The following is a 15,662-nucleotide window of genomic DNA, read 5'->3' on the forward strand; positions in this document are numbered from 1 at the left end:
AACATCCCTCAATTCTTATCATGTGCTACCCATTTTATTGATATAAAAATTAAAAACTAAATTTGAATCTCAAAATAACTATATTTATAACCTGGAGTTACTAACAATGTTACACAACAAAATAAAATACAGTCTTACAAATTTCATGAATTATAAGTACACAGATCAAAGGGAAAATAATAATTTTGAGCAAAATAAATCACTTAACAACTTATATCACAATATACAGACGGGCATAGTCTCGCGCGCTGTAAAATTAATATATATCCTAGACCCTCAGTATTTGTTTAATCGTCAAAATATCATAGGATATTAAGTGCAAATTAATAATAATATTGCGATGACTAAATAAGGCACTACTTTTATTACAACGCTAGAGAAACACAAACAAGCAAGGTTCGCAGCGCGCGAGACGGGAGTGGTGTCGACAGGAAACACATTCGATTGTACATCTATTACGGCGAAGCCATTATTTACAAACACTGCTTACTTTTAAAACCCCCACATAATTACGTGATATGTTAACACAGAAAGTAAGTACTTACACAAAATAAGTGACAATGTGTTTTCATCGATACGCCCCCATTATCTCAGTATAGCCCACTTATACTTATTCCAAAATATACAAGGATTGACCGACATCGTTTATAATTAATTTATACAATAAAATTTACAACATTCACAAGTGAACGAACATATATTTATTTTAAACAGAACTAAGGCCCAGTGAGACTATTAAAAATATTGTAGAAAATAATGATATATTTTGCGACCGTCTACTCACCACGACGTCTGCAAAAACGACTAGTATGATACTGAACCAAAATTAAATTAATTTGATTTCCAACATAAAATAAAAACGGTTATTTGTAACTGTTCACTCTGCACAATCGTATTTACCTATATATTCGACGGAAACTATGGAATCATGATTTTTGGCCTAAACCGAACCTATCGGTGACTAATAAAATATTTTTAACAATAAAAACCCCATTTCTTGTTTTCACTTTAGAGACCTATTGATGTAAAAAAGAAACAAAATGTCCGAAGTTGTAAATATATTTTAAGGCTGAAACCGAAATAAAATAAATTTAGTTGGTCACCCATCTGTCCCACAGTACACAGTAAAATATACCTTGAAGTAGATACACAGGTATTTTAAAACAAAATTAATATTTTGGCGATTATAATGCTCCAAATGCAATATGAAGAATCAATCATACAAGACTGAAACAAAAAAAAATGTTGTAGTTGGCTCTTAAGATCTATACGGAGAGCAACTGCCCACTACATAATATTATTTACTTCTGTCGTTAACTGTATCATTGTAATTGAGACAATTCTTGTGATTCAAATATTAAGATATCTTATAATTTACGTAAATAAAATTCGAGCATGGATAAAGTACGACCCTTGCACAACAATTTAGTGTACATAATATTGGTATCGATACAAAAATTCTCGAACTTTAAATTATAACTATTTTGATCAATTAATTTTAGAAATGGATTTTCGGCGTATCAAATTTTACAATACACCAAGGTTGGACTGATATCCACTTTTTAATTCGTTAGCACCAAATGTCCAATCTAAATTAATTATCTAACTATAAATAACGAATTACAAACTTCTAATTAATTTAAACATAATGTATCATATTGTATTTCATAATTAATACATACGATTAAATAACTATGTACAATTTCAAAGTGAGTGATCCCAACACAAACGACGAAATTATTCGAGGACGTATAAACTGTATATTTATTGAATGTAAAATTAAAATACATAAAATTATGTACATGTCTCGAAAGATTCCGTCGCCTTGTGCTTTTTGGTTGAAAAATGTGTGATATCTATGGTTATTGGTTAAGATATAATCAAATGTGATACAAGTGATGTAAGTAAATAACCATTGTCATGGATTGGGGCAGAATGAGCCAAACTGGCCTTTATCCTTAATATTTTGTGTATGAAGGTGATGTTCAAAAATATGAGTTAATGCTATGTCTACGTTTGTTGTAATCTATTTTTAACATACTAATGCTAAACACCCTTTTTTACCATTATAGTATGATAAAAAGAGATTAAAACATACGCTTTCCTATGGTGTCATGGTGTAGACATAATAAGTAAGGCGACACAAAAACCAATGATAAATTGTGATTAAAATTTAGATACATAAATATTAGTGTGAATAAGTTGCATTAGATGAGTTATTGACTTTTGAAAAATAGTATTGTAAAACTATTCAATAAATAGGGTATACTATTTTAGCAAATTCTGATGATAATAATGTAAATAAACACAATGATGACTAAATGCTATTTAAATGCATCAGGATTTTAGAAGCGTTTGGACGAAACAACCAAAACATTGCACTACATTTTATAAAATATTTAATAATTAAAAAGTTATATTTTCTCATTACATAAAACAATATGTATGATTTCGTAGCTTTTTTCATCAAAGACATGAACATATATTTTATTCTTCATAATCCTAATAGAAGTGAAGCTAGAACAAAAAGAATCAGCCCAAATAAAAGGGCTGAAAGTGATATTTATATAGTGGATACAATTCATAATAAAAATCTAAGAGAGCATATATAGAGAAGTGAAACATATGACTTGTCAATTAATAAAAGATTAAAAAAATCTCATTTTTCATCAAAATAAATTTTAAATCACCTTAATTTGCTCCAAATTATCTTTTCCTTCTTTGAATCCATCAAATCAATATTAAAGTACACACTGCATCAATGCATTAGTCTCACACATAAAAAATTATAAAGATTATATTATTAACAAACTTATAGCGAAAATATCTCAATAGAGATACAAGTAAATAAGAGAGGGAGGACTATATATGTAGGTAATTGATAAAATTGGTTTATGTTTAGGAAAAATAATGATTTTAGATTTTCTTATAGAAGTTTAACTTCCTGTAGCCTATTTTTCAAGCAAGCAACATTTACAGCGTAATATTAAGATTTAAATTTAAACTAGATTAACGGTGAGTAATTTATACATTGTAATATAACTTTAAATACTAGAATAAATTGACACTTCCATTCAAAGCCCCATCGTTGGAATCCGCGAAAACAGCTGATTAAAAAATAGACTATAGGCTCTTTTATTGATAGGTGGGAAAATGGCGGCGCGTTAATGAACTAACGTCGTCCTCAACTTACACGAAACCGCTACTCATCGGCGAGACATATGTCGCGTTAACGATATCGGCAGAAAGTATGTTTCTATCAGGAATGAGATAACTGCATATTCACAATTTGGGCTTTGAATTCCATCAAATTATGCACTTTCAGTTTCGCTACAAATCAAGATGGTCATCTAAAGATCTACTTTGACCGAAAATTAAACAATCTGCGACTTTGTATATCCCGTCACGGAATCTAAAGTATACACGCGGAAAACTTATTTGTTATTCCGATTTGAGATGGTTTCGTGTAAGCTAGGATTTTTTCCTTTGATTAATATTATTATGATACTCTTGTATGTTAACTATTTACAGAGTTCGCACTAATATTTACAGGGCTTGATCGCGACAGCTCGATTATATTAGTAAACTATTTATTCGAATCAGTTTTAGGCGACGAGCTAACCTGGAACAACGTGACACGTGATCACACACATTACTTTTTTTATGTTATCTTTTTGTCACGTTGCTTATGTGGACATGATACGAATCGTGAATCACGAAACGTGATAAAAATCGAAATCGCGATAAAAATGCTCTTTGGCTTTGACAACCCCGATTGCAATATTTAATTTTTTCAAAGGGGTTATTTCATAGAACGGTCATCTATCGTCCAGTCAGAATGACTATTTTCAGGTTTTTGAATCGTCATACGACGTTTAGAAAATCGAATATTCTGCTTCTAATCTTTAGAATCGATTACTATAGATAAATATACTACTATATAAGATATATGACAACTATTCTATAAATTTCTTATTATCAGAATTTTTCGCTTTTAAGGTTGAGATCTATCATAGTTGATGATTTTATGAATCAAGGGCGGAATCGACTTTGGCGCATAATTTATTGATTATTTTGTTGATACATTATGCCGACGGCAGTAGATATTTGCTTATCGATCTTTAAATTGGAAACGACTCTATTAGATAACACTCCATAAAAATACAGGTAAAGTAACATGATTTACGATTGACTGTACCAAGATTTGTTTTTTTAATTCCCTACACAGTGTATGGAATTTTTAATAATATAACAATTTTCAGTACTGTGTAAATGAGAAATGCTGTTCCTTTCCCAATCAGAAAACGGTACGAGGTGAAACTAAATAATAAATGGATACAAAAATGTATTGTGATAAGTGTTTAGTTTTATATATACAACTAATAATGCACTCTTGCGTTCTGCGCGTAATACAAAAGCTTTTGAGAATACATTTCCAATTTACATGTTATAGACTAAATGTAGTGATAGAATGTCTATTTATGATGCATTCAAGTTTGTGATTAAAAAAGGATGAAAGTATATAACAGAATAGTAAGTAATTTTCTCTTGTATAGCTGCATATTTGATCTAATTTTCAATGTACTGCCTCATATGTAGATTAGACCTATATTGCGGTTATGTTATCGATATAGCTTAATTCAGTGTTATCCTTATCCACTCATCGGCCTACGTGAGCATGACTTTTCGTTGAAATGCGATATTGTAACCGGAGAATTGAGTGTCCCTACGGTTAATTATATTATGCAATATGAAAGACAAGAATACTTGACCAAATTGTAAAGTTTTATTTTGTCGTCAACTTATTCGATAGCTTTTTTATCGAAGCAAATGGATATTTGCTGCGGGTAAAGAACCCTAAGAAAGGATTTTCTTAGGGTTCTTTACCCGCAGGGTAAATAGCGACTTTATTAATATGTATACACTGTCGCTCCATCAGAAAGCTATTTTTGAAATCATAATACAATACACCAGAAATGTTCATAGAATCGTGTTTTATTAAGTTATTATTGCACATTTATATTGCGTAATATAACTGACCTATCGTCGATTTAAGAAATGGTAATGTCGGTGACAAAAATCACGTAAAGTCCGGTCCACTTAAATTAGTGTTAAGTGCAGGTGTCAACTATATAATCTGATTTATTAGTGTGAGTCTAAGGACCTGTTTCATAGGAACCTAAATGTAACATATCAAGGGCTAATTGGGTAATCACATCATTTATCTAGCAGTTAGTTTATGAGAAGCTAATATGATATTTTATCTGAATGTGCCGAAACATGCCTCGAGTATTTCTATTTAACGCCTTAACACTCACACATACACAAATGAAACTGCGATCCGGTTTACACATAGTCTGTCGAGAAAGCGAAGAAAACAGTTTACCGAACTACATACGGAATGGCCAGGCGACAGACGAGGCTGGCGCTAGTAGAGGTTGCGGTCGTGGTAGAGGCGCAGCGGGCCTCAGGAACGCGGCGCGGGCGCGGGCGCGGGCACAGGCGCAGAGGCGGCCGCGGGCGAGGTCGCGGGCAGCAGAGACTCGCGCGAGGCGCGCAGGTTGGGCAACGAGCGCGCCGCGCGCCGCGCCTCCAGCTCCAGCAGGCTGCGGATGTCCGCCTCCAGCGGGTCCACGCTGATGTGGTACACGCCCTCGCTCTGTTCCGATACCATACACACTCAACGCTTTGCACCGACCAACTTCATATGTTTGTATTTGTTTGCTATTCACACTTTTTTTGTGAAATTAAACATTGCGGTAGATGATACCTTGGATTAATTAATAGGGTACTTTTCATGAATATATGCGAATTTGGTCAAAAAAACTAATTGTCGATAACACTGAAATAGATGTCGCTGTTGTGCATAAAAACAATAAAACTAGTATAAAACCAAAGTACATTTGTAAGGCCCGTCAGTGACAGCGATTGGAATAGAATAGAAAAACAATAGTTATCAAAGACGTTGTATTGCTTGAACAGCACTGGACCACTTTCATAATCAACAATATTGACAAATATATTGGCAAAAGACGGCCCAAAAAATAAACAAAGCAATCACCTGCAATGCATTAGGTTCCTCCACAGTAGTGACTGCAGTATTGGGCTGCATCAGCTTGGTATCAGAATACCGCCTCGTGTCGTCTCTGTCTGCCCGAAGGCAGTCGTCGGCGACCACTGACAATCTTCTGTGAGGGTTGCCGCGATACGTCTCGAAACCTCCGCTTTCGTCTGAAAATATACCAGATACTAATGGCTTGCTTTTCTTTGTTCTATTTTTTTTCTGTTCGTCCTAATGGTTAGCTGGGAGATAATATTTTAAATTTCTTGTTGTCTTCAGGTTTTGTTAAGTTTGTTCGCCATTTGTTCGACAACAATTGCCCCTAGCAACCATGGTTCAACTAGTTGGACCAGCGCCCCGGGCTCCACAGACGTGATGAGAGTGAGGCGCACCTTCCTCGTGGTAGGCGGCGGGCGCGGGCGCGGGCGCGGGCTCGATGTTGGCCACGACCTGACCGCGCGCGCTGCGCTCGCGCCGCCCGCGCAGTGGCGAGCCCGCGCTCATCGGGATCTTCTCCGGCGCGTTCTGGATTAGCAGTATCCTGAAAGTATACAACACTGCTTCAACCCGCGTGGATTTCCAACGGGAGCGGTTGATTTTGGATGAAAGATCTATGTCTTGCTCCGTATTTCGAACTACATGAATGCAACATTTCGAGAAAATTGGTTAAGTATGTATAGCGTAAAGAGATAACAAACAAATTCACTTTCAAATTTATCATATTAGTTAGGATTATTAAATTTTTGACGTTAATAAGTGATTTATAATGTAGTGTTAATAAAAATATCATATCTTACCTTCCTTTTGTATATAAATTTAAAATTATTTTAGGACTTCATTTTAAATTTCAATACAAGACGAAGGTTGGCAGAAAACACATAAGTTGTCCCTTTTATTCATAAAAAGTTAACATAAGCTAAAATGTGTGTAAAGTGTGAGAGTGACAAAACTTAGCTTAAAGTATGCTTTAACTTTTTTATGAATAAAAGGGATAATAACTCGTATAACTATGCTTAGCATTACGGAGTTACCAGAAATTATTTAAACGACCCATGAATCCCACCGGTGCTATCACCATAGGCCCTTCAAATTGGATCTATATCCACTATTACCTATAATATATAGTTGGAAAATAGGCAATTACCTATTGTGAGCTCGCCAGCGGTTGCACAGATGAAGGTACTGCCGACACTGGATATACATGAACACAGCACCCCCTGTGAATCCCACCGCAACCACAACCAATTTGGTCCAAAACGGCCACGCTGAAACACGCATTCAACACTATTATATACATTACATGCCAATGTACTTTTTTATGAATATCAGACTAAAAAGAAAATTATATGATATTCCGGATTAAACTTTAATAAAATCGGACCACATGCATGTTTGTCTGCTTGGTAATACAATATAACAGAGAGTCCGAGGAATATTGTCTTAACCGAGGATCGAACCCGTGACTTCCTGTGTAGCAGTCCGGTATGATGACTAATAGGCTACAGAGGTCTAACTTATTAAAATCTGTGAAAACAAATTAAAGAATCACATTATAATTTCTTTTCTTCAATTATTTTACAACGATTATGCTGTTCGAAAAGTCTAGAAAAGTAAATGTTGTTGACCAGTGTTATATCATTATAACCAGAGCATTTATCTCTTATTTATTAGATGTCATTTAAATTGCATAACACGACGTTAAGTTAAATAATATGTCCCATGCACGTCATCATTATATTCATTAAGTATTTAGCGACGAACAAGATTGAACAAGTACTAGAAAATTATTGTCACTATCTCTTTCCCGGGTCTATTTCCTAATGTAAATAAAATGTATTGATAACGTTGTGCAATTAACATTATCAAGTTTCATTAGTGCAATCTCGCCGTCGCTCGCCCGTTAAAACTCACTGCGTTGCCAAAGTCAAACAATTTTTTCAGAAATAAAATGGTTACAGCCACTTTTTTGTCAGTTTTTCAGTCATATGCGATTTTTTATTTATATATCATCAAGTATGTAGTGAAACACATAAATCATAGTCTTTATTGGATCCGTAATCCTGTCGTCCGAGATAATTTTCTTTGATTGCGATTGGAGCTAACACGTATATAGATAGGTACATATATCTATTTTATATGCTTATTATGTAAAGTGTACGTTGGGGCTGGGGTAAATTTATATTAAATCCGCACATCCTCCTTTTAAATCATTTAGTACCACTATTATATAATTTAAAAGGAATTTGCAACCCGCGGTGTTATCCGCGTATTTATTTTGAAAAAACACTTTAGTTTTGTCAGACATGTTATGTCAGACATTAGAACTTTTGACCAAATTCTACGGGAACCGCGTACGTTTGGGATAAAAGTACCCGATTCCCGTAGGATTTGGTAAAGATATAGGTTAATCCAAGGTATCAGCTACCTCGATAGGTACCATATTTAAAAAATTAAGAAGTAACAAACTTACATACCTTTATAATATTAGTGGAATGTAATGGGGTTTCTCAGTTAAAGCAAAATATGAAAAGCATCAAATAAAAAATATTAAATGTACTTGATTCAATATTAATTACAACAATACCTACATATTCTTCAAAACTTCACAGACTTCACAGACAAAAAATAGTAAACGAAAAAGTAACAAATCTGTTATGAACTTGACTTACTTGATTTTTATTAATGAACAAATAATTTAATTAGCTCCTTAGCTCATTAGAAAACTTACGTTGTTAGACTAATTAGGTTGAAAAACAAACAACCTTGAATATCCATTTCATGCAGTAGAACCAGTAAAGCAAATATCAAATACTGACATTGAACTTGTGCATAGATACGTAGGAAAATAAACTATAGTACACAACAATATGACAAGGATATTTGATCCGGCGGCCAAAATTGGAAAAGTAATGAAAGTACTCAATTTTATTGTGAAATGTATTCTAAAAGCAGCGACGCCCTCACTGAGCCATGCAAGTTCAATATTTATTGTAGTGGCGGCACGCAATGTCAACCTATAAAGTAACGTGTAAATGAATTAAGTATTTTTATCTTTTAAACAACACGCTTTGAAACGCCATAGCCAAAAATGAAACCAGGAATACACTCAGATGAGAGAAGACTTTTCTAGCTTCTCTATTACTTCTCAAATTAAACTACAAAACATACTTTATGGTTGTACTCTCATGTAAAGATATGGACCACGCATATTCATTTAATTAATACACTTTACACATACATCGAATCGAAGTATTATTGAAGCAGATCGTTTGTTTTACTACATATGAACCAATAGAGCGATTCCGACGAATTGCACAAATATTGCAGCGTATTCTCAAACATGTCTCCCACAAGGTCGCGACCGCGCGCCGGCGCACGTCTGACTGTGGCGTAGCTAGCGGAGGGCTAGATGTGGGTTTACGCGGGGCTAAAACATTTAGGTCCCGTTTAGGAGCAAATCATTAGTATGTTTATGTCCGATCAAGAAAGATGCCTGAAGGCTTTTACCATGATAACGCTTAGTTTTGCTTAAATGAAAACTAGGCTTTCTCATCCAAAATCGGGGTAAGACCATGTCTGCAGTGGACTAGTTAGTACATGGTGCCGTGCTCTGCTATACAGCTTAGAGTGCCCTCGGACCTTGGATATTTAGATTTGGATACTTGGATATTTGATATAATCTCAATTGTACAGTTGTACACTGGAATTCGTTACATTGCAACAGAACAGATGCAATACATACATACATATTTGAAAAATACATATGCAGGGAAAAGTTTTATGTCGTAGCTATGCTGATGCGCAGATGTACAACTTTCATTAGATTCAATCGTACAACTTTTATATCTGGTGTTCTGGCATACGAACATTTTTAGTTTATACTTTATAATAATATATTTTTTTATTATTAGGACAAATCACACAGTAAATATTTTACACAGTCATTAATGAAAAAATATCGAACCCACACCCCTGCCTTCTCAGGACACATGTTTTAACCATTGAGCTATCGAGACCATAATAATTTCAGTGTATATTATGCGTAAATTATTTTAAATTTCAATGCCGTAGCTATAATGATTTTATTTTTAACATCCACACACGGGATAAGTAATAATTATTAGTAATACTAACATACATGAACTGTGTATTGAGAAATTATAAATTAAATACAATTCATTAACTACTTCGACAAGCTAATAAAATCTCCAAAAGCTATAAAATAATATTCTCCTATTCAGGGTTTTAGTTGAATGTGTTGAATGGCTAGTCCTAGGAATACAATACACAAGAGCTTTTTAGTTACATATTATAAAGTAATTAATGTTTAAAGTGGAATAAATATGACGGCAGAATCGAGAGGCAAGCCGAGATTGAGACGGTCCGGCGAACTGTTGGCCTTCTACAAGGGATGACAAGGATGACTGGCGAGGGATTGCTATCCCTCGCCAGTCATATATATAATAGTCCCTCTAATATAAGGTTGGAAACAGAAAGGGCCGGCTTTTGCCTAGCAGCGGCTCCTGATAGCTACATAAAACAATTAGAATAAAGTGCTGTAAGCATCGTCATGTAAAAAAACACGAGAATCAATTGATGTCATTGTCAAGGTAAGGTAATTACAAGAATTTAACAGTAATCATTCGCGGAAATACTGACACGATACTTTTTAGTTAATTGGCGCAACCGCGTGATTACATCAGTTTGCATTAATTATTTATATATGTTGTATAACGAAGAGTTGAAATTGAAAACATAATAGGCAAATTATGTCTGTAGGACCTTTAACGAGTGTTTTTCTCTAAACGATTTGTTACGGTGATAGCATTAATGCATTTCAACTTATGTTCGTCACGTCGTCGTTACATCAAAACATATTCATATTTTAAAATACATACTTTAAAATAGTTTCATAATATCTTCTGTATTTAATGATTGTTGTATTTAAAGAGTAATTATTATTTACGGATCAAAGGATTCAATGTTACAATTTTAAAAAAATAAAAATTAATATAGCTGTTGTCCATTGCTATTTTATTAGACTTTTTTCAATGTTTATGCAATTGTAATAGGGGTGAATTTGCGACCGCACAACAAGCTCGATATATGGGTAATAATGAATCAGAGGCTGGCTATATTTGAGTAAACGTCCATAAAATTGGTTAATACATATTCAGTGCACAAAATAACCATCAACTATAGATACACACACATCTAATTTTGAATCACCCGAAGGGTGCCAAGGATTATGTCATTGTATGTGTGTTGTTTACTTACGAATTATACTATTCTTAGTAACGTTGTATGTACTATGTCACATGGTGTAATATAAATGCATAGTATGTCTAGTACACCTAACCACCTGCAGCATGTATTGTATTATTCAAAACATTTCATTACATAAGGCATGTTTGTAAATGGTTCAGTCATAATGATGCATTGTAACCACAATAAGTATCTTTAATTTGAACAATTATGGCAATAGCAATTCCGAATTTTTGAGGAATGATCTCTTTGGTCCTTGAAATACATGAAAATGTAACATCTAAGGCAACACTACATTGATAATAAATAATAATTAATATTATTTGTAATTATAATATGGTAAATATCCATTATCCATTTTTGCAATTTAAGACTAAAAAATACTATGTGAAGTGTGAAGATGGGTAAGTTATGGTTATTCTATGTGATCTAGTGTTGATTGAAACTAAATACGAGCTAGAATCGCCTATAATATAATCGATTATATCCCTAATACAATATTCGATGAGCATGTGGACATACAAATATATATAATGTAAACATTAATAAAAACACTGGGATCAATGCAATAATAGCACAAAATTATCAAATAATACAGAACTGATAAAAAGTCATCATTTTTTGTTTTATCTTAATAATATGAATAATCTGTGCGGATGCCGATTTTAGTGATAAGTAGGCTTTGTCATAGTAGCATGGAAGATTTAGAGTCAATAAATACACGATCAAATTGACACACTACTCATAATTGGAAAATATATAAACGGATTGGATTGGCTGACCCTAATGAACTCTGACCTGCCAGATTGATTTCCTACTGTAATCAATGTAAGGTAATAAAACGATACTGACGAATGGCTTTATGTGACACAATAACAATTTGGGCAACTTGTAGCTTTCTACGTCAAAACTTTCAATAAAGACTGAAGAAGATTTAGGTGTATAGTTTATTATGGTATTACCCGAGCGAAGCCGGGTCGGGCCAATAGTATAATATAATCCTTGACTAGTTTATTTTAGCATACCGATAAGTCCTCTGTTGACCTCCTCGACGGCACGCTCGATAAGTACGAACAACGACCACATGACGCACAGGGCTGCCACACAGTGGAACAGCACTGCACAGCACAGCCGGCGTCTCTCCACGCCTGACATTTCCAATAACCGCCACTGAAACATGTCCACTTGATTAACACTTATATAAATAATGTTATAAGTACATAATTTTATTAGTTTAATAGGTACATTGTCCTGAGGATATGGCAAGTTGGCAAATAATAAGCTATGGCTCTGATGAAATCTATGTAATTAAACTCTAAAAGATTATCATATTTGTCCTCTGTGTAAACGAAGCATATGTACATACATAGGCCTTTACTACTGATACTTATATTTTTTTTTTGCAAATATATAGGTAACAAATAGTTTTGGATTTGCCACATAGTGTTGTAACTTATTAGACAAATAAGTTATTAACAAATCAAAAACAACTTACTCCAGAATATTAAAGGAGGAAAATCAAAGTAAAAATATGATGAGTCAAGAAGGTTATCATAAAAATTAATTAGCACTAATCATAAGTAGTAAAAATATCAACTAATAAAACGGGATGATCAATAATGATCAGAAAACCGTAAAATATAACTTTACCTCATTGAATGGCTTTATTTTGGTGTGCATAATGAAATTGAATTTACAAAGTTCGCATGACCTTGTTTCTGATGCCGTCAACCATTGCTGCAGACAACTCTGATGCACATACTTTAGGCTTCCTGTAAGATAGAATAAGTTTAAAGATCTTATTAAGTAGACAGACAGACTTTTGCATTTATAAAATTAGTATTTAAGTAAGTATTTATAATCTTAGTATGGATTTTCGACAACCTCGGTGGAGCAGTGGTAAGGTTCTTGCCACTGGACCGAGAGGTCCCGGGTTCGATCCCCGGTCGGGTCATGATGGAAAATGATCTTTTTCTGATTGGCCCGGGTCTTGGATGTTTATTTATATATGTATTTATTATAAAATATAGTATCGTTGAGTTAGTATCCCATAACACAAGTCTCGAACTTACTTTGGGACTAGCTCAATCTGTGTGATTTGTCCCAATATATTTATTATTTATTTACAATTTGAATTGTTCAACATAGGCAGATTTTTAGATGTTATGGCAAATTTTTTGTCAATTAATAGCAAATAGATACATTGTTCAAATTTGCAATGAATTTGTTTACTTATGTAAAGTTTATGTACATATATTACACTAGTGTTAAATCTAATGCAGTAAAGCTTTACTTACTTCCAAATATAATTCCCTTGAGAACTTTTTCAGATTGAAAGGCCTATATCTATTTTTGTAATGTATGGTTTTTGAAAATTTGATTACATTTAAAACTATGCTTTTAGAATTCTACCAGTTTTCACAGAAAATATTGAACATCATATAAATAACTACTTTTGTCTGTGCCTACCCCATGGCAAAAAGAGTGAGAGTGATAACTACATCACTCTCAATTCATGTCAATATTACTCAGTTTTGCCATGAAAGTAAGACAAACACACTCTCACCAGGCTGGGATCAAGTGGGGGTCACAGGGAACATGACCACCCCAAAATTTAACATGTTAAATTAAAAAACTTCTAAAACATAATAACAATCAATTTATCTGACTCTAGTAGTGGAGCATTTTATGGTTGACTGATTTAACCCATGCATGTCAGAGAGTTCTAGATCTTTTTATATCAAAAACAATATCGGACAATAAGACATGTAAAAACATGGTTGAGGTCAAATAAGTTAGAAGAGAGGCTGAACGGTTTAGCTCTTTTAAATATTTACCTGTATAGCTCTTTTAAATATTCACCGAGATATAGCCCGAGACACCTCAAGCATTATCACCAAGTTTGCCAATCAAAAATAAAAAACTACCAAAAGATTCTCACTTTGTGTTATAGTTCTTTTTTATGCATGTTACTCAATTACCCCCAAAAGAGGAGGATCTCATTTCATTTTCTTCTCTTAATTTTTCTTATCTTTTTAGTTTACTCTTTGAAGTCGGTTTACCTTTGTTAAAAAATACTTGTGCAATAAAGTCTAACTTACACAACATATTTTATTATAAGTGACCAAAATTTCAGTCTACACCTGACTCTCACAGTAATAATATTAGTATGAATTATGCAGTCTATATATATTTACCATAATCACACATTTACCAATCATTATTAGATAGGAAAAATACAAACCAATATATTTAACTATTACTTATTTATACATACCTACATACTACATACAACCATGCAAATTTGGTATAAAAAGTCTGCAGTTCATTAATAATAATGCATATATAGTAAAGTATTGATACTAATATAGGTAAAACATATATTTTAGTAATGAATTATCATTTTAAAGCTATGTTAAAGGATATTAAAGGTTTATTACTACTAGATACAATATAAGTACTGGATCTTGGTAAGAAAGCAGGTCTCTATTTCACCTTTATAATCCATTCAAAAATAATCTATCAGTTATTTATTAGAACTTAGTATGGTAGGTACATTACTATAAAATGTGTAAAACAATAAAATGTTAAGTAGGTACAAAGCTATCATATCATTATGTTATTCACTTTTGTGGACAACTTGTAGGTACTCACCAGAGCAATAACATGGTGCAAGTAGAGGATTGTGAGTTTCACTTTCGCAATGGCAAATACGACATATATCCCCACTGGAGTTACTGCAGGACGTGCGACTGCTTCCTGAACCAGCCCTCACCGCCTCTCTGCCACATCCACCGCCCCATTCCCAGCTTTCGATGTCCGACGAATTCTTTACGTTGATTTGATGTAGTGGCATTGTAACTACTTCACGTATTGTGGTCAATAAAGCCAGCAAAACATAATGAGGGATACTTTTAAGATCGTGATCAATTTAAATATTGACAAAGCAAATATCTGAAAACATGTCACGTTCTTTTTGGGTACCTATGTATTGTCGAATGAATCGCTTTCCTTTCGTTTCAGATGATGGATTTAAAATTTACAAAAAAATATTCAAATCTTTTCAACATATTTTAGTCAGAGAACCTAAGGAAACACCATCACATTTGTAAATAACAAGTAACTTCATGCAGTTCATTTCAACTTGAGCATTAAGTATCTTTTTGCTCCCGTTTTGACTGCCACACACAAACCACAAAAAGTCAAAACACCACACCAGACACCAACCAACCAAAGACACCAGCCAAAAACAAATCCTAAAGCCCGATTCACATTATGATTAGTGTAAGTGCGGCCGCATATTTTCGGCAAAAAACTGAACGTGTACAGTATCACG

At 33.7% G+C, this 15,662-nt stretch overlaps 1 protein-coding gene across 2 annotated transcripts in view; it reads right to left on the reverse strand.

Annotated features, from left to right (window-relative positions):
* LOC128670711 (E3 ubiquitin-protein ligase MARCHF4-like) overlaps positions 1–15,632 on the reverse strand; it is a 16,805-nt gene extending 1,173 nt beyond the window's left edge. Inside the window, exons 1-7 of one of the 2 annotated variants that reach the window (XR_008404785.2) lie at positions 14,981–15,632; positions 12,977–13,098; positions 12,352–12,496; positions 7,206–7,326; positions 6,454–6,602; positions 6,062–6,231; positions 5,399–5,659 (exon numbers count right to left, since the gene is read on the reverse strand). Coding sequence is in view for 1 of the 2 variants with exons in the window: in XM_053746638.1 (XP_053602613.1) it covers positions 5,468–5,659; positions 6,062–6,231; positions 6,454–6,602; positions 7,206–7,326; positions 12,352–12,496; positions 12,977–13,098; positions 14,981–15,182 (1,101 nt within the window). In the remaining variant the exon portion in view is untranslated. Of the gene's footprint in view, positions 1–61; positions 5,660–6,061; positions 6,232–6,453; positions 6,603–7,205; positions 7,327–12,351; positions 12,497–12,976; positions 13,099–14,980 lie in introns of those variants that run through there. The other variant, XM_053746638.1, reaches the window with a different exon arrangement.
* Positions 15,633–15,662: the final 30 nt, after the last annotated feature.

The sequence above is a fragment of the Plodia interpunctella genome, chromosome 6 (genome assembly GCF_027563975.2).
Source record: "Plodia interpunctella isolate USDA-ARS_2022_Savannah chromosome 6, ilPloInte3.2, whole genome shotgun sequence".
NCBI classification, from domain to species: Eukaryota; Metazoa; Arthropoda; class Insecta; order Lepidoptera; family Pyralidae; genus Plodia; species Plodia interpunctella.